The 24289-nt window shown below is 54.5% G+C and overlaps 2 protein-coding genes across 3 annotated transcripts in view; one reads left to right on the top strand and one right to left on the bottom strand.

The window, feature by feature from the left end:
* The window catches only part of LOC306646337 (uncharacterized protein C19orf44), a 17739-nt gene extending 14485 nt beyond the window's left edge, over positions 1–3254 (top strand). Inside the window, exons 7-9 of the mRNA XM_079114987.1 lie at positions 1165–1331; positions 2703–2803; positions 2907–3254. Of these exons, the coding sequence (XP_078971113.1) occupies positions 1165–1331; positions 2703–2792 (257 nt within the window). The 3' untranslated portion in view covers positions 2793–2803; positions 2907–3254. The remainder of the gene's footprint in view (positions 1–1164; positions 1332–2702; positions 2804–2906) is intronic.
* On the bottom strand, positions 3199–21768 carry CHERP (calcium homeostasis endoplasmic reticulum protein). 2 transcript variants are annotated; one of them, XM_079114962.1, is made up of 18 exons: positions 21611–21768; positions 21129–21302; positions 16757–16941; positions 15525–15662; positions 15127–15278; positions 13506–13617; positions 13323–13412; positions 11841–12081; positions 10749–10924; positions 8623–9058; positions 7520–7758; positions 6419–6552; positions 5751–5837; positions 5470–5613; positions 5255–5371; positions 4749–4843; positions 4317–4502; positions 3199–4206 (listed from the first exon to the last, which is right to left on the bottom strand). In XM_079114962.1, the coding sequence occupies exons 1-18, from the start codon at positions 21633–21635 to the stop codon at positions 4166–4168; spliced, it is 2772 nt and encodes a 923-aa protein (XP_078971088.1). In that variant the 5' UTR covers positions 21636–21768; the 3' UTR covers positions 3199–4165. The 2 variants fall into 2 exon arrangements, with proteins under 2 accessions (XP_078971088.1, XP_078971087.1); XM_079114961.1 differs by having other exon boundaries at positions 13506–13650.
* Positions 21769–24289: the final 2521 nt, after the last annotated feature.

Raw genomic sequence — 24289 nt, forward strand, 5'->3', positions numbered from 1 at the left:
TGCTGGCCACCTGGAGGTGAGGAAAGCTGCTCCAGAAGTTGCCTTCTGGCTCAGACCTGGCCGCGGCCCTGGGGAGACTTCTCATCTCCAAGATTCTCCTGTGTCACTATATAAATGAATATTTATTATTATTATTATTGGTACTGGGGATTGAACCCTGGGGCACTTAACCAGAGCCACATCCCCAGCCCTTTTTATTTATTTATTTTTAAATTTTTTTTGTTGTCAATGGATCTTTTATTTTTATTTATTTCTTTACTCATTTATTTATATGTGTTGCCTAGGATGGAACTAGAGCCTCCACATGCCAGGCAAGTGCTCTACCACTGAGTCACATCTCCAGCAACCCCAGCCCTTTTTAAAATATTTTATTTAGAGACAGGTTCTTGCCGAATTGCTTAGGGCCTCGCTAAATTGCTGAGGTTGGCTTTGAACTCATGATGCTCCTGCCTCAGCCTCCAGATCTGCTGGGATCAAAGGTGTGGGCCACCATGCCCAGCTGTTTTGTGTTTTATTAGAAACGGGGTCTCACTGAGTTGCTTAGGGCCTTGCTAAATTGCTGAGGCTGGCTTTGAACTTGTGATCCTCCTGCCTCAGCCTCCTGAGTCATTGGGATTACAGGTGGCTGCTACTGTGCCCAGTTGTAGTGTTAATACTAAATAAACAGCAGAATTTTTATTTTATATGATTTAGATTTTTAGTTAAATGTTGGTTTTTGGTTTTGTGGGGGTGCTGGGGTGGAACCCAGGGCCTTGCACATGCTAGGCAAGTGCTCCACCTCTGAGCTACAAACCTAGCCCCAATTTTTTAAAATTTTCTTTATATTTTCAAAAAAATGTTTTTAGCTATGCACAGTGGCACACACACACCTGTGGTCCCAGCCACTCAGGAGGCTGAGGCAGGAGGGTCAGCTGAGCACAGGATTTTGAGCCCAGTCTGGACAACAGTGAGACTAGCTCTTAAAATTTCTTTGACACATTAGTAAGATTTAACATACAACATATGCACGTGTTCATCACAGTGCGATGGCGCGTGGAGATAGGAGCAGCCCTCTGAAGTGGCAGGTACCTCTCACACTCCGAAGGTCGTGCTCTCTTCAGGAAGCAGGTGTCGGGCTGCGGGATCAGGGTCCCCCGCGAGCCGCTGAGTAACGGGGTGGGGCAGTCCTGACAGCCTACAGCCCTGCTGTGCTGGCGCTGAACGACATGCTGAGGCAGCAGCTGAGCCTGACGCGGCAGTTCATCGAGGCCAGCCGCCACCTGCATGGCTCCCTCCTGCAGTCCATGGAAGGGGACGCGTTCCACTACCACACCCTGGAGGAAGCCAAGGAGGTGATGGCGGGGATGGGGCAGAGCGGGTGGGGGCCACGGGGCCCGCGGGGGCCTGGCCCTCGGGTTCCCGTGCTTGGGACTGGCGTCAGGGATGTGGTTGGCTGTGTTGACCTTCTCAGTGTCGCCTTTTCTCCTTGTCCTGTGCTGAGCTATGACGGAGTGTGGGGGACTGAGCCTGAACCCCCCTGGGGCTGTGTGGCCTCGGACCCAAGGGGCCCTGCCCTCCTCATGGACCTAGTGCCAGAGGCGGCGACACTTTCTCCAGTCCCTCGGGCCGCAGCTCAGATCTGCCCTCACCCTGCTTTTTCCTCTTGAAAAGTTTTTGTCTGATGACCAAAAAATGTGCTTATGAAAATTCCATTATGGAGATAGGTGATGTACCATCCTCCATGATCTCAAAGGTGACTGCTGCCGACTCGATTTACTTTCATTTTTTTCCTGTGCAAAGTGTGAACCATTTATAGATATTTAAATAGTATCATGCTATATGTGCTGTTCTGTTTAGTTTTCCATTTTATATACAAAGTTATTTCAGCACATGCTTTCCAGAAAGTAACCTTAGAAACAGTCACAATGCCACTGTAACTAAACTTGCTTCCTGTCATGGAGGACCCAGCGTTCAGAAGTTCACTTGTCTTGTTAAAGTTGCACATTTTATCCCCCTTTTATATTTATTTTTGACCTATTTTTTGGTGCTGGGGATGGAACCATGTCTGGCACGTGCAAGCACTTGCTCTGCCACTGAGTCCACCTCTTTGTCCCCTTTAAAAAATCAGGATCTGAAGTCTACACACGGAGATGGTCTGATGTCTTTTTTTTGAAGCATCTCTTTAGAGCAGTAACCTATTCTTAACCCAAGCAGAATTCCCTGGAAGGTTTGAGAAAGCAACTGCTGGGCCCACGCTGGGCAGGACGGGCCTTTCCCGAGTGCCCTATGATGCCCGCAGCTAGCTGCCCTGCAGGCCGTCCCCACCCGTTGCAGCTTACCCGTGGGTTGCCAGTCGCACCCGAGGGCCCCGACTCCTTCCTCTCTGGCTCTCTGTGAGCCAGTCTTGGCTGAAGCGGTCTGGCCGTGTCACCTACTTCAGTCCCCCAGGCTCCCTGCCTGCTCACGTCCTCATGTGGTGCCCCGCTCTTCTTCCTCCACCCGAGCTGCCCCTCCCTTTCTGGCGCAGAGCCTGCTGGGGCCTCCCCATCTGCGCAGCAGCAGGCACCCCCGGTGCCAGGTGCCAGGACACGGCCTCCTTCCGCCAACCCTGCTACAGCCTGCTGAGGATGGGCGCCATCCGCGTCTCCTCCCAGCACCCAGCGGCCTCTAGGTGCGTCCTGAGGTGGCAGTGCTGAGGGTGTCCCATGTCCTCTGCCCTACAGTACATCAGGAGCCACAGGCCCACACCGCTGACCATGGAGGATGCCCTGCAGGAGGCGAAGGAGGGGCTGTGCGCACCAGGTGAGGCTTGATTTGGGAACAGGTGTGTGTCAGTTTCCAGGTGACATTCCCTGGCGGGGGACGGTGACGCTGGGAAAAGGATTGGGATTCACCAGAAACTGAGGTGAGTGACCGAACTCTCCCAGAGCCCACCTGCTCAGCAGGTTGCTGAGGAAACCGCCCCGCAGCACCAGGACATGACAGGCCAGTGGGAAAGTGGCCCCAGCCAGGTGCTGGCTTCCTGGTGTGCACAAGGGACACGGCAGACGAGGAGCTCCTGTTCAGTAACCAGGACACCAGACCAGATCCTCACATGAACAACTCCACGCAAGATGCCCAGGCAGAGCTGCCCAGCCCAGCCCCAGCTCCACGGAGCCTCGTCAGGACAGACCTCCTGGCCCGGCTCGCGCTTCCCACCGACATGTGGAGGAAACGGTCTTTAGAAAAAGGCTTTATTTGAAGGCAAAACAGTAAAATCCACAAGAAATTGTTAACAGCACGAGTTTGTTTTATCCAGAATCAGACACATTTGAACGAGTCACAGCTACAGGAAATCTAGAACAAAATCAAATATTTACCACATGGGGTTGAAAAGTTGTGGGGAGGACTCTGCATCTTACTGAAAAGAATTTTTCAAAAGTGTTTCTTTACAAATAAATGGCACCGCACCCAGCTGCCACCGACCCCAGGTGTGGCCGATCCAGGCAGCTTCTGGCAGAGGTGACACTCCTGGCCTCACCTCCCTTTGGGGCTGGGCTGGGGGTTCGCAAATGAAATGGCAGAGTAGGAGGTGCCAGCTGGGCCGTGGCACCCCACACTCAATCGAAATGGGCCGTCGCACCAAGTGCTGGTGTTGGGTTCCCCCGAGTGAAGACCACAAGCAGAGGGGCTCGGTGCAGACCCCCACAGGTCGGCTCTGACCCGCGGGTGCCCGACAGCATTTGCCGAGAACCTTTTTTCTCCAAATAATGGCAAATGGCTAACATTCAAGGAAGAAAAACCAACATACACAACTAAAAAACTGAACTAGGGCCAGTACACCTCAGAGGAGCGGGTTTAAAATGACCTTCCTGGGGGGCGTCTTAGATGGGTATTTTCTCTAACCTAAACCATTCGGAGTCAAAACAAAAACCCTGGTGGACTCTGCAAATCAAGGTCCTGCTTCTCCTGTTTTGAGCTGTGAGTGGTGGGCGCTGCCCGGCTGCCCCTGCGGGTGGAAGACGTGCCACATCCACTCCTTTAGGCGTGAAGAGCTCTCATTTGGGGACAGGAGGGTCTTGGGTTTCTTGCTTCGCTGTAAAGGGACACGCGCTCACAGCCGGGTGCTGTGGCCCCTCCTCCCGGTGTGCAGGCGGCGCCCGAGCCCTTCCCACGCCAGCGCGTGGCGCTCCTCACTAGGCGCGGGTTAGTCTTCCTTCTCTTCCTTGCGTGCCCCAAACGTGGAGACTGCGTGAGAACCGAGCTGTCACTACGATCTTCCACTGCCACTAAGCAGGAAGTCCTGACAGCCAGCACCGCCAGCATCCCGCGGCTCCCGGCCCCGGGCGCCTACTTACACTCGTCCCTGGCCTTCATGCGGGCGATGAAGGAGTAGCTCTTGTTCCGGCGGTAGTTCTCGTAGGGGTCGTCCAGGGCCACGCCCACTCCCTTGTACTGGTCCCACTTATCCCGGACATCCCCGCCCTTGATGGGGTCCTGGATCCCCTGCTCTTTCACACCAAGGCCACCAGAGCCACTCCAGCCTGGAGAGAGAGATGCGTGGTCAGAGCCCAGGCAGAAGGCTGGGCTGCTACGTGCATCCTGCCGGGAAGCTGAGCAACAGAAAAGCAGGCGGCCTCTACACGCCCAGAGCTGGTGCATAACACCTTGCACACACCCCCTGACGGCGAACCACAACCTCCTCTGTCCCCTCCCTTCCCACAAGGAGGACAAGGAAAGTCACTGCGGAGGTCCCCAGTGGGTTAGGGCTGGGGTCTGAGGACACTCACCCATCTTCACCAGCATCTGATGGCCCTTGTTCTCTTCTCCAAGCCTTGAGTCAGGTATCGGAGGCGCTGAGTTAGAACCCAGACCAGCCGAAGAACTAAAATCAAGACAGGTTACGTTTTTCAAAAAATAGACACATTTATTGGAACGACGATCCTCAGAATACACAGCTTGTCGCTCGGGTAACTGCTCGCCATCATAGGGTGGACACGCACACTTTCCGTGTCTCTACTGCTCTTCATCCTCTTCATCCGCCTGATAAAGGGGTCCCCTCAGATGATGACCCTGTCCCTGCTTAGCATCAAGGGCTCGAGGTCACATCGAGCCTCTAAGTGGCTAGAAACACAGAGCCCACCTGCTGCGCAAGCTTCTTAAGCGTGTGGCTTGGCGTGGGCCGAGGAGAGGTGCCGCTGCCACGGGCTCAGCACCTGGGACGTGTCTGTCTCCTAAGGACCACTGCTCACACCCTGCCAGCACACCAGAGGCCCAGGGAGGACAGGACTCTTACGGCGGGGTGGGGCTCCTGGATCTGGACCGGCGCCTCCTTCCTGGGGAGTATGACTTAGACCTGGACCGGGACCGGGACCTCGAGCGGCTTCGTGAGGAGCGAGACCTGCTCCGGCTCCTGCAGAGGACGACACCCTAGTCAGCGCTGCGGGGACTGGGGTGGGCGCCCGAGTGTGCCCGTAGGAGGGCCTGGCGCTGGCAGCCGCCGCGGCCTACCTGGATCTGGAGCGTGAGTAGGAGCGCGAGCAGGAGCGCGACCGCGACCTGGAGTAGGAGCCCGACGACTTGGAGGACCTCGAGTTGGAGCGTGAAGAGGAGCGCCCTCGGCTCTTGGATCTGCTTCGAGACCTGGAGGGGCCGCTGTGGGGACAGGTCTGATGAGGGGACCCAGCAAGCGCCTTCCCTAATGCTGCGGCCGACCACGGGCGACCAGGTCCCCAGCCGAGGCCCAGAGGCGCACAACAGGCAGGCAGGCCAGCGGCCGCCGGGGCTCTTACCTGTTCCTCTTTTCCTGGCCTTTCCGCCGCCGCGCCCGCATTTTTGCGCGGAAGAACTCATAGAGGCCGTTCTGCTCCCAGCCTTCGCTGTAAGACAGGGTGTTCTGTGACCACGCCCCGCAGCGAACTCAGGCAAATGTCACAGAACCATCCCTCCCCAGGAGCCCTGGAGAGGACGCAGCCTAGCCACCCCACCCCAAGACACTCCCGGACATTCCAACAGGGCTGCCCTTCCCCCAGCAGAAGGCTTGGCCTGAGCCTGGCTGGACCCAGCCCGGGCCTTCCCGCTGCCCTCACTGCGGAGGTTCAGGGCCTGTGGCGGCCCACCCGGCAGGAAGTGACACCTGAGGTGACTTCCCCCTAAGGCATGGATTTGAGCAGCCTTTTGTGGAGGGCCATCATGTCTGTGCCACGCCTGTGACACCCAGTGTTTCCTCAGAGACCGCCGCACACTCTGGGATGGCATGTGTGGGGCCCTGTGCTTCATCCCAACACCAAAAATAAAAAAAAAAGGCTGCCACATTCTCTTACCTGAGCAGAAGACCTGGCTATCAGTCTTCTCAAATCAAACGTTCAGGGGAAGACAGGCCAGGGGCAAGGACAAGGCTGCCCTGTCTCTCAGGGCCCCTCCCAGCACCTGTCCCACTGCCCCTCTCCAGAGCCTGTACCTGTTCCTGGGCCTGTCATGGGAGGGAGGGCTGTAGAAGGCCTCCACGGCCGCCAGCAGCCTCTCGCTGGGTGGCATGGGGGGCGGGAGGCGGATGTCTTTAGGGTCCAAAGGCTTGTACTCGTGGTCTTCCAGCTGCGGGGAGAGCACAGCTGTTGCCCCTGTCCACAAGCCCTCTTCAGGGCGTGGCAGCAGTGGGACGGCGGCGGGCGGGCCCAGGCCCTGGCTCACGGTGCCTCAGCAGACTCCTCACCAGGCTGCCAGCAGCTCCTTCCTTGGGGCTGACGAAAGCTACAGGGTTCTCACTCCAGAAAAGCCACTCAGATGTGGCCTCCAACTGAGATGATGCAGAACCCCTCGGTTTGTTCAGACGCTGGGACCCCAAGTAGCCCCACTGGGGGCTGCTACCCTGGCTCCCAAATCCTGCCCTGGGCCTTCAGCCAGCTCCTCCCACTCTGTCCAAGCCCTGCCCCCTCTGTCACCCCTTTACGCCCCAAGCCCAGCTCCTAGGAATTCTCCCAAAAAGCCACACAGTGCCCCACCCTGCAGCTGTGTGACGCAGTGCTGGCAGGGTCCTGCTTAGCTCCTGTTCTGCTGTGCCTGAGCCCCAGCGCCCCCAGCAGTCTGAATGGCTCCCAGCCTGCTTTACCCTGCTGCCCGCCCTGCAGGGACAGCTCACAGTGGTCTTTCCTGAGAAATGCCCCTGGCGTCAGTCCCTGGACAGGTTCTGAAGCCATGGGGGGGAGGGCCAAAGTCAGGGTGCTGATCCCAGGATGAGGCATGCGGGGGCCAGGGTGGTGGTGAGGGGGTCCCATCTCGCTCAAGAGGAATGGAGGACCCACACCTCCCACACAGCAAAGCTCCCTGGCTGAGGGAGGGAAGGCAGGCAGTGGACACGGCCTCGCCTGAGTGGGCAACCTCGCGCTGGCACTGGTTTCCACGGACGGTCAGGCAGGAGTGGGAAACAAGAAGAGGGCGGCCGGGAAGTGGTGCCTCGCAGCCTCCTGGGAACCATGCTCCAGGTGCTCGGATTTCAGGCAGAGGGGCCCACACAGCAGGTGCCGCCGCCTCACGCAGCCCAGGGCTCCCATGGTGGCCTTACCTTCACGAGGGGGGCCATCAACCCAGCAGGGAGATCAAAGTAGGGCACGTTGGGGACCAGGCTGGGGTCATCATGGTTGATATGGGGGGGGCCCTGTCTTCGCATGTGGGGGGGCTGCCCATTAAAACCATGGGGGGGAGGGCCAAAGTCAGGGTGCTGAGGCCCGGCCCAGGGCGGGTGCTCGTTGATCCCAGGATGAGGCATGCGGTGGCCAGGGTGGTGGTGAGGGGGTCCCATCTCTGCAAAGAAGAAATTATGTGTCAGGACTTACTGGTGGCTGGGCGGTACCAGCAAGCCAGGACCTCCCAGGTAAGGGGCAAGGAGGGCCCAGCCGACGGAAGGGAACACCAAGGGCAACGACACCTGGAGACAGCAATGTCCTGGGGTGAGCTGAGCCCTCACCCGCCAGTATTTTGAATACGTGAAGTCTTAACCCCAGACTTAACCCAGAAGGCGGCTTAGAGGCAGGGCCTTTCCAGAGGCTTAGGTTAAAGTGAGGTCTTTAGGGGGGACGCTAACCAACAGGACTGGTGACCTTATCAGATGAGGTCGTTCAGGACACAAACCCTCACAGAGGGGAAGATGCCATTTACAAGCCCAGGAGCGGCCTCAGGAGAAACCAGCCCTGCTGACACCTTGACCTCAGACTGCTGGTCCCCTACGCTGTGGGACAGTCAAGGCCTGTTATTCCAGCTGCTCAGCCTGGGGTGGGTACCGTTAGAGCAGCCATGGAAACTAACATGAGTGACACAGGTGGGGAGCAGCCCCGCGGATAAACAGCCACAAATGGACGTACAACAATGGAAGTCAGAGTAGAAATGAGTTTTTTAGAAAGTAAATGAATGCAACTAAAGTTCTTTAAATAAAAAAGGACTCTGCCCTAAAGTCAGGAGAAACCTTCCTCAAGAGCAAACTGCAGCGGCTCCGGCTCCATCAGAGCAGGGCTCAGGGTTCAGCCCTCTAACAGCCTGGCACGTGGCAGGCACTCAAGTCAAGGTGGCGAGGACGCCGAGTGAATCAGCCTCCTTGCCTCTCCTGCCTCCCTGGGGCCCAGGGTCAGGGGCAGGCCAGGGATGCGTTCCCCAGGGTGGCCTCACACTTACCGGCTGGGAAGTCCCCCTGCGGGTAGTCGAAGCGGTGCGGATAGGGTGGCCGCTCAAAGGGATGGCGCGGGGGGAAGTCATCTTGCATGAAGCGGGGTGGGAAGCGATTGAAGTTGTGGGGGTGTGGTGGCTGGTTGAACTGTGGGTGCTGCTGGTGGGGCGGGAAGGGCCCACGGAAGTGGGGTGGCCGCTGCATGCGGAAGGGTGGCTCGCGCTGGCCCCCACCCCAGGGCGGCTGCTCATGCTGACTGTTCCAGGGACCCTCGAACTGGCTGTTCCAGTTGGGGTCAGGCTGGCTATTCCAGGGTGCGTCACGCTGGCCGTTCCAGCCGGGGTCCCCACGCTGCTCGCCCCACATGCCCTCGTGGCTGTTGTTCCAGGGTGGGCAGTGGGGCGGCCCGCCCTGGTGGTGGGGGTAGGGGGGCTGCTCCGGAGGCTGCAAAGCAAGGCACAGACACGAGACTCCCTCGGGGTCGGCCCCAAACGGACCCTCAGCAGACACTGGCGGCACGGGGCCTCCTCTGGTGGCAGGTCCTCTGCATCCCTGGCAGGCACTGCTCCAGACCCCAACCTCCACACCTGCCACCTGCAATCTCATTCCCAGGGCTCCTGGCCACCAAGGACCACTGTGCCCACAGGCAAGACCACCATCCCCTCTCCGCCACCAGCTCCCTCATGCCTGGGCGGGGAGGCAGGCAGTGCTTTTTCAGAGTGCACCAGCGTGGCCGGGATCCAGGGGTCCGACAATGGGAAGCACCCAAGGACACCCCTTCCCCAGTTCACTCTCTGCTCTCCTCCAAGGCCATCACCTGGGGCAGCTGCCCTCACACCTGTGTGCCAGGATCTGCTTCTGGGGCCCTGTGCCGACACAGCAGCCTCCTGTGGACGAAGGCAAGGGCCTCCAGACCTGCACCCCCTAGTGGTGCTTTGTCGGCAACCTAAAGCCAGGATCACAAGCTCTGATGGGGGGCTGGGTGGAGATGTGCACAGATGAGGCTGCCAACCCCCCAATCTTTCAAGAGAAGGCAGAAAACCAGATTTAAAAAAAAAAAAAAATATCAAGAACATCAATGACAACAAAAGAAATAGCAGGAACTATTTCAAAATGTGTAAGACACCATGTGGGCCGATCAAGCCTATCTTGATTTCTTTGTTTCTTCCTTTCTTCCAGCACCACGGACTGAACTCAGGGGCACTTTACCACTGAGCCACATCCCCAATTCTTTTTATTTTTTACTTTCGTGAGAGGGTCTCACTAAGTTGCTTAGGGCCTCCCTAAGATGCTGAGGCTGGCCTTGAACTTGCAATCCTCCTGCCTCAGCTTCTGAGTTGCTGGGATTTCCTTGATCTCTGACTGGACGAACTTGAGCACGCCTGGTCAAGGGCGGGCCTCAGTGAGCCTGGAGTTCTAGCCCAGACCGAGCTCGGAGGTAGTGAGGGCTCTTTCTCTACCTACAGAATGCAGGGAGAGCTGCTCCCTCCTCAGACAGCACCCCAAAAGCTCCCAATACCACACGGCACTCAGAGGAGGGAGCAGTCTAAGAGCACGTCCTATTTTCTGTGAAGTTAAATCTCCTGTCCTGAAGCTGATGGGTGGGGGCTCAGGCCACACTCTACTGAGGAAGAAGGCAGATGTGCAGAAAAGGCCTTGGCTGTGTTCAAATGCTCCGTCTAGCTGGATCCAGCGAGATGCAGGTGTCTCCTGGTCATGCCACGCCAGTAACCTTGCCCTGGCCCAGAGGTTCCCAGCCCCGAGGAATCTGTTAGCCCCAGGAAACAACCGACAACCTCCTGCAGTCTGAGGCTGACTTTCCCTTTCCTTAGGAAACCACCTTGTTCCTTTCAGGATGCGAAATGCTGACACTCTGTGAGTCAAGCCAGTTCGGGTGGGAAGAGTGGCAGTGACTGAGCATGGGGGTCCTGCAGCCCCAGCACTCCAAGGAGAGCTACATTATGGAGAGCCCCAGATGGTGATGGTGCCAGGGAAGACACCTCGCCAGGGCTGAGCCAGGGTCTCACTCCAGTTTCCCCAGAGCCACTGACTGCCCACCAACCAGCAGGGGAGGCTGTCCATCTGCCTGCCATCCCCAAGTGTCTGCCCTGCCCCCACAAATTTTATGAAATACCTGCTGCTGGCCCCAAGGAGCGACGGGGTGGGGCTGATCAAACCAAGGGGGCTTGTTGGGCGGGATCTGGTCATGGGGCCCAGGGCCCCGGGGGCCGGCAGCCGCAGGATCCTGGACCCCTCCTGTGGTGTCGTACTCGGAAGAGCCGGGCATTTGGATGGGAGGTTTGTTGTCTTCTAAAGCCAGGCAAGAAGCATCAGAGAGAAGGCCCTGGTCAGTGGGATGCTGCCTGATCGGACCCCTACACCCAGAGAGCCACCCCCGGGTGGGGCTGATTTCCACATCAATTCTTGCTTCATGATCCCACTGGAAACCATGACCACCACCCTCTTCCAGGAGGGGAATGGGAGAGGGACATGCTGACCTCCCACATGACCGGTACCTAGCTTTTCTACAACAAACACATCTTACTGTTTCAGCTACCCTGATTTTAACTTTCTGAAGAATTTCTATCATCATTGACTTTTTATTAAATTTCCATGTCTAGTTTTTATTTTTTGGGTGGTGCTGCGGATAGAACCCAGGGCCGTTTGCTCAAGAGGTAAACACTCTACCAGCAGATCTATATCCCCAGGCCGTGGATTTCACTTTTGATTTTATTCATATTTCTACATCTTTGTTCGAAAGTGATTCTAAATTACGTGTGTGTATGTAAAATTATTATATATTTTGTATGTATGTACATTATTTACAAGTAAACACAAATATACATACAATTAAATGTTAAACTTTATATTAATATGTTACAATATATTTAGCTGTGGTGCTGGGGATGGAGCTAAGCATGAGCTCTATCGCCGAGTTACACCCCCAGCCTAGATTATATGTTTAATCCTTGCAGTGTCCCTATTCAGTCTAGTGATATATAAAAATGTTCCTGTTCTCTGAGACAATGTACAGGGAAGGGACCACTGAACTTTAACCATATCACCTGGCCTAAGCTTGTAAATGGATTCAAACCCAGCTCTAGGAGTGGGCTCAGGACAGCAGAGCCAGGGTTGTGTCAGGAAGGGAAGGTGCTTTCTGGCCACATTCAGGAGGACCAGGCTCTTGGGCGACCACATGAGGCTGTGGGTTGAGGGAACCTCTTACCAGGCTGGGTGGTTGGTGGGATGGCTGGGGCCGGTGCAGGGGCCGGGGGAGGAGCTGGTGGTGGTGGCGTGGCCTTGACTTCAGCTTCCATTTGTGGCATCTGAACCTGCTGCTGCTGCTGCTGCTGCTGGGCCAGGCTGCTGACGAACTCCTCGTGCTGCGTCTTGAGGGTCTGGATCTGCTGCTGGAAGGCCAGCTGCACAGGCTGTACCACTGAGGAGTGCTCGTTGATGAGGGTGGCCTGGGGGACAGCACCAAGGGTATGAGCTCGGGGATGCCACCTGGTATCACACCCAGGGACAAACACCCGGAGAGTGGCAAAGCCCAGGGCACCTGGAGTGGGCAGGTAGGTGGCTGTCACCTGGAACAATAAACATGGCCCTGACAACCACAGGGTGTGATCCAAAGACTTGCAGACAAGGATATTCATCAATAGCTTCCTAATAATGGGAACAAGCAGCCACAGCCATGCCCAGGACGGCTATGTGGCCACTGACACACGTTGCTGATGCACATTCTAGAGGCTCTGCCTCTATCTGCTGCAAGGCTTTGAGCCTTGTTTGTAAAATGGGAAAATAACAGAACCTATCTCTGAGGGTTTGGGCAGAATTAGGGAAACATGAGTGAAGTGACAGCTCAGTACAAGTGCATTGCCACCAAAACTCCAGGAGGAAGAGAGGTGTCGACCCGTTATGGCACAACAGGATTTCATTTTTATTTAAACGTTAAAAAAAAAAAAAGTGGTTTGAATTTAGAAGAACAATGAACTGTGCCTTCCTTGTTGCCCTTCCGAGCATGAGCTCTCCCACCCAGGAGGGACGCCTAGGACCATCAGAGGGCAATGGTCAACATGGAGCCTCTGACATCCACACCAGACTGCGGGAAAGCGACAGCCTTTCGACTAAGGGCAGGGCCTGAGCTGGACATTTCTGCAGCTTTGGATGGGGTGACAAGCCTGGTGCCACTTTAGAGATGACCAAGAGACCTGGCCTCCCTTGTGTGCTCCAGACTCGGCTGAGCCCTCTTCTCAGGGAGAAGACAGAGGATGCACAAGGACAGCTGCAGCTGCTGCCACTGCCTCTCTGCTGCTTTATGCTCCCAGCGTGCCCAAGTGCCCAGGAGACCAGCACACAGGCCAAGGGCATGCCAAGGGTGGTGACTTCTTTAGGCAAAGAGATCGCAAGGCCTTCAGAAGGCCAGGTGGGATGGTACACAGGTGGTAGGCGCCACAGGCCACTGAGGGAGAGGATGCTGTGCAGACCCTGTGCCCACTGCTCACCACCATCCACGAGGCACAATTGAGAGCTGGGGTGGACAGATGTCACTTGGGGCTCTGTGATCACCAGCAGAGTGCAGCACAGGTAAGGGACCTAGAAACCTGCTGGGGTAGCAGCTGCCACTCTCATACCTCCACCCACCTGAGGCACTGGCTCTGGTTCTGTTCCCGACACGTGGCATGGGTGGGCAGTAGGTGGCACTCACCTGGTACTGGCCAAGTCCCAGGGCTGGGCTCTGTAACTGCTGAATGATCGAGTCATCGAAGTAGCCATTTTTTTCCCAGAGCTGCAGGAGCTGGATGTAGAGGAAGAGAGGAAGAGGCTGTCAGGGGGGATGACCGTCTCCCACGCCCAGGCCCTGTTCCTCCTGCCCACTGGCCCCACATACCCGGGCAATCTTCTGCTGTTTGTCCTCCTCCACGGCTAAGAAGCTGGTGCAGTAAATGGGCACTACGACCTTCTGCAGGGCGGCCAGCAGCTCCCGGGCCTGCTTGCGCTGGCTGTGAGGGAGAGACCTTCCGCGCGTCAGGGCCCTGGGCGGGACCCGGCCACGCGCCCGTTACCATCAAGGCTCCAGCCACAGCACCCTCTGCCTTCTTGGGTAGTGGACCCCAACCTGGCCAGAGTGATGGCTAGGCTCCCCACAAACCCCATCAGGTGGTCTTAGGGGACAGATGAGGGAGAAAATGCAGCCTAGAGCTGTTCGAGCAGGTCTTCCACCCTAGCCCTCGTCAGGGAGGCAGTGAGAACGAGAGACGTGGCCCATGGGAACCCTGTGTGCTGAAGGGGCGAAACAGCTACGTGGGGCTAGGGCCTTGTCCGCTCACTGGCTCTACAAGGAAACTTCAGCTTCGGCTGGGCCTCCCAGGACAGAATGAGTGCCCAGCCCCGTAGGGCCACTGAGCACCCAGCCAGGGTGGTACATGCCCTGCCTCTTGAGGAGGAGGATGGCAGAAAGTGAGCAGCTGGCACCCTCCCAAAGCCAAGTTCACCAGAGGAGCTCAGAGAGGGGCCAGGGCCAGGCCAGGAGGGAAGCCAGGTTGGTGGGGGGAGAGCGACTCCAGTAGCAGGAAAGGGTGAGGTGCACTCGGCTTCCAGATGGAGCAGAGCTAAAGGGCGCATCACTGGAGAGCTGCAAGAAACAAGCCCGTCTCCACAGAAGTGGTCTAGAGGCAGAAGGCGAGGAGGAGCGGAGCCGCCAGGAGAGGCATGGGGCCAAGCAGGTTCCCAACGCTACTTACGTCCCAGCAGGAGAGAAATAAGGGGGTGATGCAGGGAAGGGCTGCCGAACAGGAGACTGGGTGGAGAGGGGACTGGAGCCAGGCTGTGCATGTGGTATAAGGCGGGAGGAGATGTGGGTCTGTGGGAAGGAGGCGGGACCACGGTTTCCTGCTCTAACCAAGGCATGCCTGCCAGCATGGCCAAGCTCAAAGGCAAAGAGTAACACGCCTCACTAGCAACATGTCTTGTCCCGAACCTGCGCATGGCCCAGATTTCTAGTTTCTTTCAAGCAAGTGGCCATGCAGATGCGTGCCTCTGGGCCCCTGGTGGGGGAGGAATGGCACAACTGCAAAAAAGCTAAGGTGGGGCAAGGATGGGGTCAGCAAGAGTGGCCCCTCAAACTCCATGAGACAAGTCAGGGCTGTAGAAGGGCAGACCTCAGGAGGGGCCCGACAGCAGAGCAGAGCCAGTGGCAGACACAGAGGCAGGAGGTGGTGACCAAGGAGGCAGTGGAGCCCGGGCCCTGACTGCCGAGACACCCAGAACTGCCCCAGGAAAGGAGGAGTGCAGAGGACAGGGTACCAGAATGATGATGGTCAGGGGCCAGGGGGAGTCCAGGGCAGGTGGGGCTCTGAGACCCTCCCCTGAGGTCTTTGGACAAATGATCCCCCAGTCCTGGGACAAGTCAAGCCAAGCCAGTGGCTGCAGAGCAGCCGCCAGGCAGGGCAAGGAGGAGTGAGAGAGGAAGAGGAGCTTGGCAGGGCCCTGCTGCTGGCAGTGGCGCTCACCAGTGGTGCAGCACATCGTTGATCAGGTAGATGAGGTGCAGGCGCAGCTCGAAGTGTGCCCCATCAGCGGTGATGCGGTTGCGCAGGTGGCCTGCCATCAGCTCACAGTGTGGTGGGGACTTGGCGTTGCTGAACATCCAGTTCTTCCCAGCCTGTAACAGCCGGGCCAGCTGATAAGTGGGGCCAGACTCCCCGAGATCAGAGCAAGGGGTCACTCTCAGTCAAGGAAATGACACAGTGGGAGGTCCAGGCACATGAGATCCAGAAGCCCAAGGTCTCAGTCCACCCGTCTTTGTCCCCTCGCCTGTGAGCTGTCCTTCCTGCTGACAGGCAGGGCTATCAGGAGCATCAGGCTCAGGCGCACCCCCAGACCCCACAGAATCCCTGGTTGTCCTCACCGAGATGGCATCCTTGGTGCACGTGTCGATGATGGGCTGCAGAAGGTTATCAAACTCATTCATGTCCAGCTGGGTCTCCTCCAAGAGCTTCTGCATCTGCTGTTCCACCGCGTGGGCCACAGCTGCTGTCACTTGCTCCTGGAAGGTCAAGAGGAACCAAGGTGATGTGAAGAGGGACCCTTAGCCTGAGGCCTCCTGATCTGAGCCAGCTGGGGTCAGCTGGGGTCAGCTGGGGCAATGACAAGGATGACCAGGCTGTGGGCCACTCTGGTCCTCAGCAGGTGAGGCCTGGTTGCCTGTGAGATCCCATCCCTCATGCCTGCGCCATCCACTGTGGCTCTGTGACAGTTCACTGCCACAGCAGGCCAAATGGGTAAAGCTAGAAAGACACAGCGGGAACTGCTGTGTGTGTCAGGGTGACAGGATTAAGGGCTATAAGAACAACCAAACAATGAAAAAGGAGCAATGGAGGTGAACAGACAATACAGAAGACAAACTCATGGCTTCTAGTCACGTGGAAGGGGAGCAACCTCACCAGCCACTAGGGGAATGCAAATCAAAACACGATGCTGGAAACTACCCATTCGGCTGCTAAGAAGAGCTACTGTGGAGACTGGTGCCCGGCAGGATTGGTCAAGGCCTCACTGCCCATTCCCTGACAACTGTGAACATTCCAGAGTATTCTGCTGACATCAGTTGGATGGAGCAATTTTATGTCTTGAGTTTAGTAATTAAACTGGGCTGGCATCTTGGGGGTTCTGCATGTTTTTCCTCCCATTTTCTGACCACTAAATCCTTATGGTATTGAACAATAATAGACTGATGGGTCAGGACTGACAGCTTAGGGTGACATTGCCACCTGGAGGCGGGGTTCATGGGCAGAGGCAATCTGGCAACATTTGTTTTATAGCTTCAAATGTGCACATCTGACCCACAATCCTACTTGGAGGTGTGCCCTAGGGAGATGGGTATGCACATGTCCAAAGAGCATGGGGCAGTGACCACCAGAATGAGAAGCAGTCTTAGGATCAGGGTCAGGGTGACAGTGCCCAAAGTGCACCAAGTCCTCAGAAATGAATGGGGCCGGCCTTGTCCTTTAGCACTGAGTATAGCAAATAGTCCTCATGACAGCCAATATTCATCCCAATGTACAGGTGAAAACCTGAGGCTCAGGACAAATTCTGGTCCAAGGGTAGGGCAGGAGGGGAAAGGGGGAGGAGCAGGCGTCGTACCTGTCTGAGGGCCAACAGGTGCTGCTCCTGCTGCTGGAGGTTCCACTGGCTCTGCTGGATGAGCTCATCCATGGATGGGGCACCCTGAGCTGGTGGGATGGGTGCCGCAGGGGCCAGTGGGGGCTGTGGCAGGGGTGGCAGAGCTGCAGCTGGCTCCAGTTCTGGGGCCTGCTGTTTGCAGATGACTGACAGGAAAGGAAGAAGGGGGTCTCTGTAAGAACGTGGTCAGGGTTGTGGTGACCTCTTGACCACTACTGAGGGCAGCTCCAGGCCAAAGCAGACCACTGCCCACACCTACAGACTCCGCATCAACCAGAGCTGCACAGCCACACCAGCCTGGGTCTGTTCAGTCCCTCTGAGCCAAGATCTCCTATTCCACCTGCTGTTTCAGAGGACCCAGGTCAGATCCCCTCCTGTGCTCTTATCCACAGGCTGGCTGCTTTTGTGGACAGCCTTGGAATCGTGAGCTCACTCCTCCCTTGCCAAAGTCAGGGGGTCCTCACCCACTTGCAGCACAAGCCAAGTCTCACCTGTCGCCTTCCCACATCACTTAGGCCTGAAATGATGTTGAACACAGACAGTGGCCACTGCCAGAGAAATACCACCTCCCTCGAAGGTATCTCATGTCTCCCAATGTCCTTGGCAGCAATCTCTGACCTCTGCCACTATTCTCTTAATTCCCCTCTTCACTTTTAAGGGGTCTTTGTGCATTCAAGGATTCACCCAGTTTCAGCCGGTCGTGACATGCTCCCCTGCTATTTTTGGGTATCAGGGATTGAACCCAGGGGCAATTAGCCACCGTGCCACATTCCAGTCCTTTTTATTGCTTAGGGCCTCATGAGGTTGTTGAGGCTGGCCTCAAACTTGCAATCCTCCCGTTTTAGCCTCCTGAGTCACTGGGATGACAGGTGTGCACCACCACGCCCCACTGAAGTTTGTGCTTATTCCCCTAAGTATTCTTTTTTTTTTTTTTTTTTAATTTGTTTTAGTTGTTGATGGACCTTTATTTTATTCATTTACTTATACGCAGTGCTCAGAAACGAACCTAGTGCCTCATGCATGCCAGGCAAGTGCTCTAACACTAAGCCACAACCCCAGTCCCCTAAGAATTCTTTTTGTTATTTTGTGGTGTTGGGGATTAAACCCAGGGTCTCGGACATGCCAGGCAAATTTTCTACCACTGAGCTACATCCCCACCCTGTGACACACCTACTTTACAGGCAGGGTGGGCACGTGTCCCAATTTTGGATAGATGAGGTGTGGGGAGGTCTTTGTGAAAGGTTCCTGCTTATAAAAAGGACTTGGACAAGATGGCTTGCCTCCCTCTCCACTTCTGGGCCCTGTCTGGTCTGAATGAAGCCACACACTGATAGAATTGTCCTGAGTTCTATTCCAAGGGGAATCTGTCTTTGGACAAAGCCAAAGAAGGGATGGTGGGGTGGAGGGTGGAAGGTTATCACCCAGCGCCCACTAATAAGCGCCCAGTTACTGCACAGGGTTGAGAGGGGCTTGAAGGGATACTTGGCTTGTGCTCAGGCCCGGGGACACTGCTCCCTGAAACCCATGTTCTCTCAGTCCTTCAATTTCTCCCTTTTTATTCACTGCTTCCTAATAGCAATGAAACCCATCTGTGTCTTCTCGTTCTTAATCCCGTGTCCCTCTCTCAACAAATTTACAGCCCATTGTGGTGACCACCTTGGATTCTTCATCTCCCCTAACCTGAACCTGGAGCCCACCCACTCTCCATCCCCAAAGCCACTGAGGACATCCTGACTCAAGCCCAACTGGCCTGTCTCAGGTCCCTGTTTCTCTGTGGCTGTCTTTCTCGTCCCTCTACATCTATCTGCCCCTTAAATGCTGGATGCTGGGTCTGTGTTCTGAGCTTTTGAACTCTATTCTATGCACACACTCAGGGAAAGAAATACAGACTGGCTGCAGCTATGTCCTGCCCAGTACAATCCCTAACCCAATCAGCTCCCTTTAGGATTCACTGGACTTAGGACCTAACAGCTGACTGACACCTAGCTTACAGGGTTTGCACAGGCTGCTCAAGCTCACTGCACTTCCTCTCACCCTGGGCTCCCTCTCCATCTTCATGGCTGTGACCCACCAGATGAAAAGAGGCCGGTACATCATGCTAATGAACTGAGTCATGTGGTGCCATCAAGGCAGCCCTTAGATCCTCCTGGCAGATGTTGCCACCACAGCTCTGCTGTCACCTGCATTATCCTTGGGACCCATTTCCCTGTATGAGGTCCTGTCCCTCCATCCCTTCTGCATATAGCAGTCAGTGCTGCTGTTCAAAGTCCTCAGACCAAGCCTGAGTGACAGAAGCTAGGCACTTTAACAGTCATTCAACATTTCATGGCTTACATTTTTATTATACTTTTACAGAAAAATCAGGCCATGAAAGACTGGAAATTAAAACTCAAAACAAATATAAATAAAAAACTGTTTCTTCACCATGAAGTTTGCAAAGTGTCATTCTAGAACAATCCTGGGGGGGGGGTGGTCTTAAAAGTATTGGGGTAAAGGGCTGAGTCACTGGGATGGCAATGGCAGAGTGCTTGCCGGACATGCATAAAGCCAAGTTCAATCCCTAGTTGGGGGTTGGAGAGAACCAGGGTGAAGAGCCAGCAGCCTGTTCCAGAATGTAGCCCCAAGAGCCTTTGTGTGCTCCTGTGAAGCTTCCAGGATCAACTCCTAACTCCTCAGCACACCAGCCCTCCACTCTGCAACCTCACTTGTGGCCAAGCCAAGAACCCCTCCTCTGCTGGGCTCCTGCCATACTGAGTACTGACCCCCATCTCTACCCCTCCAGAGGCTTTTTTCAGTTTGGAAAGCTGCTCTCCCTAGTTTTCACCTGGCTATGTCTGCCACATTCTTTAGATCCCTTCTGAGATGTCATCACCTGGAGAAAACATCTGCTGATCTCTAATATTCCCCTGCCGTGGGGACCCTCTCCCTTCCCTGTTAAGGAACCTAGTCCTGAACAGCTTCCCATTTCTGACACTCCAGTGTGCACAGGAAGAGCCTGGGCTTCTTTTGCAGGAAGAGCAGCTCTCAGCACAGTCATTTAAATCACAGAACTATCTGAGGCATCTTCCTCCCTACCTCAGGATGCCACCTCTCCTCAATATCCAGCAGATGCCTAAGTTCCCGGATTCTGCCCCTTAACTCCACCTGCCCCCATGCCCACTCTCTAGTCCAACCCGACTTTATTCAGACCTCACCATTGTGCACCTGAGCCAATTGCCCCAGATATTCCTCTAAGGACCTCGCTCTTGCTCCCTGCAGCCCATCCTCCATATTGGTCAAACACTGTTCTGCTGGGACCCTTCTTTCAAATTCTTTTGCAGCTTTTAAACTTGGTCTTTTGGAACTAGGGAATGAATGCTCTGGAAACAGGTAACATTATGCTTACAATTAAGGCTACTAATCTCCCCAATTTTCATCTCAAACCTAAACATGGCACTGGAATGAAAGAGAAAACCCCAACCTCCTTTGGTGTTTCACATTCCAGGTCAAACCCTGCCCCCCCACATGCTATGCTCCAACATGCTAGGCTTTTCATGGTTCCTCTCCTTAATCACACTGCTTGTTCAAGTCCCTGTACCTCTGCAGCATCCTACTCTCTGCCTTGCAAACTTTTTATGAAATAAGGTTCACTATGTATTAGGGCACAATGACCCAAACTAGGTCTTTTTGGTATTGTAAGCCAGGGACTGTCGATTTTCAATGTCCATCTACTTGGAAAACCCCTACTTATTCATTCACACAACTCACCTAGAGGCTAGGGATTTGCCACTGGGCATGACAGAAGCGGTCACTGCCCTTAGGACACTTACCTGGTGACTAGTTATCTATTATTTGAAGCCCAGTTGTGCTCCCTAATCCCATCTTAAATTCCTAATACTTAAATGAACATTCATAAACGTGTGAAAAACTAAAACACAGAGAGACAATTTTTTTTTGATCTGTGTATCTAAGATGCACAAAATACTTGCTGAACTCAAGAGAGCCCCAAAGGAGGCTGGGCAGTTTCCACCACTATCACTTCCTGTCTGGAAAACACTGAAGCAGTTCCTCTACTGCTGCTGCTCTCAGTTACCATGTCTGCAAAAACAATAGAGAATCCCTGATCCGGAGCCCAAGCAGAGGATCGATAACCTCGTTCTCCATTACATAAGGACCCAGAAGTCGATATATGCAAAGCCCTGGGAATAGCAGAAGGAATCATGAACGTCCAAACTGCCTCTCTTCGCAGAGAAAGTATGAGACCCAAAAGAAAAGTGGTTTGTGGCAGAGCACGGACTGGAATCCGAGAAAGGAATCGCTCAAAGGGACGGCGTGAGAGCTGGAGAGGACTCACGCTGCTGCTGCTCCAGCGCCAGCTTGCACTTGTAGTAACTGTAGAACTCGCCTCCGAACAGAAACGAGAATTTCGGGTTGTCCTTCTGCTTCTCCATCGTCATCTTCTCAAATTCGGGCCCGTTGCGAGCCACGAACTGAGCGAGCTTGTCGATGACATTTCGAAGCTCCTGGTCTGGAGGACGGAGAAAAGGCCACGCGGGGCATCAGCAAAGACCGCCCAAACCCGGGGACCCTGGAGCTCCAGCCCGGGTCCACTGGGCCGGGGTCTCTAGGGGTGGGTCCCGGAGAGACCGCTCTTGTACGGGTCCCGATAGGGGCCACACGCTCGCCGAGAATGCGAGGACCCACGGGAGAGGCCGCAGGCGAAGCCGCGAGGCCGCGCCCCGCCCCCTCCCAGGCCTGGGGACTCCGGGAGGCGGGGCAGGCCGACAGGGGATTCCGGGGAGAGACAAACGGCCTCCGCTCCGGGCTGGGCCTCACCGTCGGGCGGCAGCGGCATCTCCATGGCTCCGGCCGCGGGGAACGTCCTCCGGCGCCTCACGATCGCCCACCAGCGCCGTCTGCGGAACCCGGCCGGAAGTGGCGCGAGGGAGCCGTTTACGGCGGGCCTCGTGAGCCGTTTCCGCCCGCCACTTACGGCCGTCGCCGGGAAACCCCGGAAGTGAAGGCAGGAGCGGGGCGGGAAGAAGCCGCGCTGGGCTCAGGGTGTGGGAGGGGCTAGTGAGGCGCATGCGCCGAGCGAGCCAGTGGCGCGCGATTCAGGGCAGCAGGTGCTGCGGCGCGCAAGACCTTGGAGTCCGCGCAGTATTGTGTAGCCGCTGGAGGTGTGGGTTGGCTGCTGTATCCGCGGGATCAACAGCATAGGGAGTTTCTCCCCGGGGCAGGGCCTCTGTTTCCTCCTTGCAGGCACGTTGAGACTACGAGGTGTTCGTCCGGAGGCTCCCGGGCTCGGCGCCTATCATCTTCCTCCTGGGACAGCCCAGAAGTGGAAGCAGAATTGGCGGGCTGCGGGCCTGGCGGAGGTTGCAACTGGCTTTATTTAGGTTTCCTCCGCTCGACTCTTCGCTGTGGTAAGGAAGACTTTGGCTGGGGTTACCCTTCTTCCCTCAACACCGGCCTTAAACTGCGAGCCCAGAGGGCCTTCTTAAAAGGTGCAGTTTCGTTGCTTCTGAAATGATTACGAAGGCCACATGATAATTGTGGGACAAGATAACCGGAAGTAGCGGTCAGTTAGCGACATTGATTGTGTGGATATTGTTTTTAACTTGACCCTTTTGACGTTACCATCATTAACGCTTGACTGGCTATACCTCCCTGGTTTTTCTGTGCAAGTGGATACATAACTTATTTTAGATTCTTTTTTTGTTGTTACAAAACTCTCCATCAAATGCTTTATGGATTGCTTGTTGTATGTCAAGTATTGCTCAAGGCCAGCGTTCTGCAAACTTTTTAAAATTAAAGGCCAGAAAGCAAATATTTTAGGCTCTGCGGGCCGAGACGGACTGAAGGATCTTGTTTAGCTACGTATAAAACCAGAAAGAAATATCCAGAAAATTTTTATTGATAAAACTCTAACAATAACTGAGTGTAGTTTTTAAAAGTAAGAGTGTACTATACTCATGAGAATAGTGGAGTTCTTTTCTGGGGATAATATTTTGCTTAATTTGGATTAAGCAAGTTAAGTTTGTCTTTCCTGTCATCAATGCAAATGTTCACCATTGTTGGCTCTCAAAAACTGGTGACTGAATAGAGTGGCTTATTGATAGCACCAGGAACAAGTCAGACCTCAGCTCTGCTCTTAGGGAGCCCACAGTCTATGGGGGGGTGGTGAGCATAAATCAGCAAATGAATATATAATCACAAATGTAATATTAGGGAAAAGACAAGGTGCTGTAACTGGGAAGTGGGAGAGTGGAGTCTACCCTACATTTTACCTGACAGCAAGCTACAAAGCCTGCATGTATCCTGGCTGGCAGGATTCTACTGTCCTGTATAAGAAATAAGCAAACAATGTAAAAAGAAAAATGAATTTAATAGTTTGATCAAAATTCCCATGGTCTTATGGAAGCAGTTACAATTTGTAGAAACAAGTCAGGAGATCTGTGTGTGTGATATGAACAAAAGTCAGGAGACATATCTATACACATATATGTGTACTTATATATTTTTTTTTTTTTTGGTTGGGCTATATTAACCAGAGGATATGTCATTTTCAGCTTTCTTGACCACTGCAAGGGACATAGGGTAGTAGTTTTTAAAGTTTCCATTCTTAGCATGAGGAAGTTAGGGACCTAAAACAATTCAGCCCTTAAGTTCAGAGGATCTCTGTTTCAATAGGGTTATCAGGAACTGTTCTTCTGAAGTGAGGTTTTGCCTGAGAACTGCACAGTGAGCCAGCTTTGTGACTACTTTAGGCAAAGGGTTAGGCATGGGATTTTACTGTTTATTTAAGGGTTAATAGCCTGGATCTTGCCAGTCAGGATCTATATTAAGACCTTTCAACTTGAGATCCATTATGGATGACTTCAGAGAACGGTGAATTAATGGAGTTGATAAAATACTGTACATATGTGTATTTTCATGGGCTGAAGGTACATAATGTTTATTAGAGTCTTGTTCTTTTGATTTTGTTTTCAAGATGGGGACTTGAACTAGTCTAGAACTCCTCAGCTCAGGCTTTCCTGTCTCAGCCTCCCAGTATCTAGGAGTACACGCCTATATGCTTGCCCTATAATGTGCTCTCCAACCCCACTATCTCAGGGGAGCCTGTTAATCTTTGAAGCTGGGCAGAGTAATGCATGCCTGTAATCCCAGCTACTTGGGAGGCGGAGGCAGGAGGATTTCAAATTCAAGGCTATCCTGGGCAATTTAGCAAGATCCTGTCTCAAAATAGAATGAAAAGGGCTAGGGATGTAGTTCAGTGATATAGTGCTTGCCTGGCAGATTATAAAGGCCCTGGGTTCAATGCCCCTTCCAGAAATTTTTTAAAAATTAAAAAAAAAAAGAAAGAATGGTTAATGAACCAGGCATGGTGGCAATGAACCAGGCATGGTGGCATCTGTCTATAAGCCCAGTAGCTTGGGATGCTGAGACAGGAGGATTGCAGGTTCAGAGCCAGTCTCAGCAACTTAGTGAGGACCTATCTCAAAATAAAAAATT

Source organism: Sciurus vulgaris (assembly GCF_902686455.1).
Source record: "Sciurus vulgaris genome assembly, chromosome: 16".
In the NCBI taxonomy this organism is placed as follows: domain Eukaryota; kingdom Metazoa; phylum Chordata; class Mammalia; order Rodentia; family Sciuridae; genus Sciurus; species Sciurus vulgaris.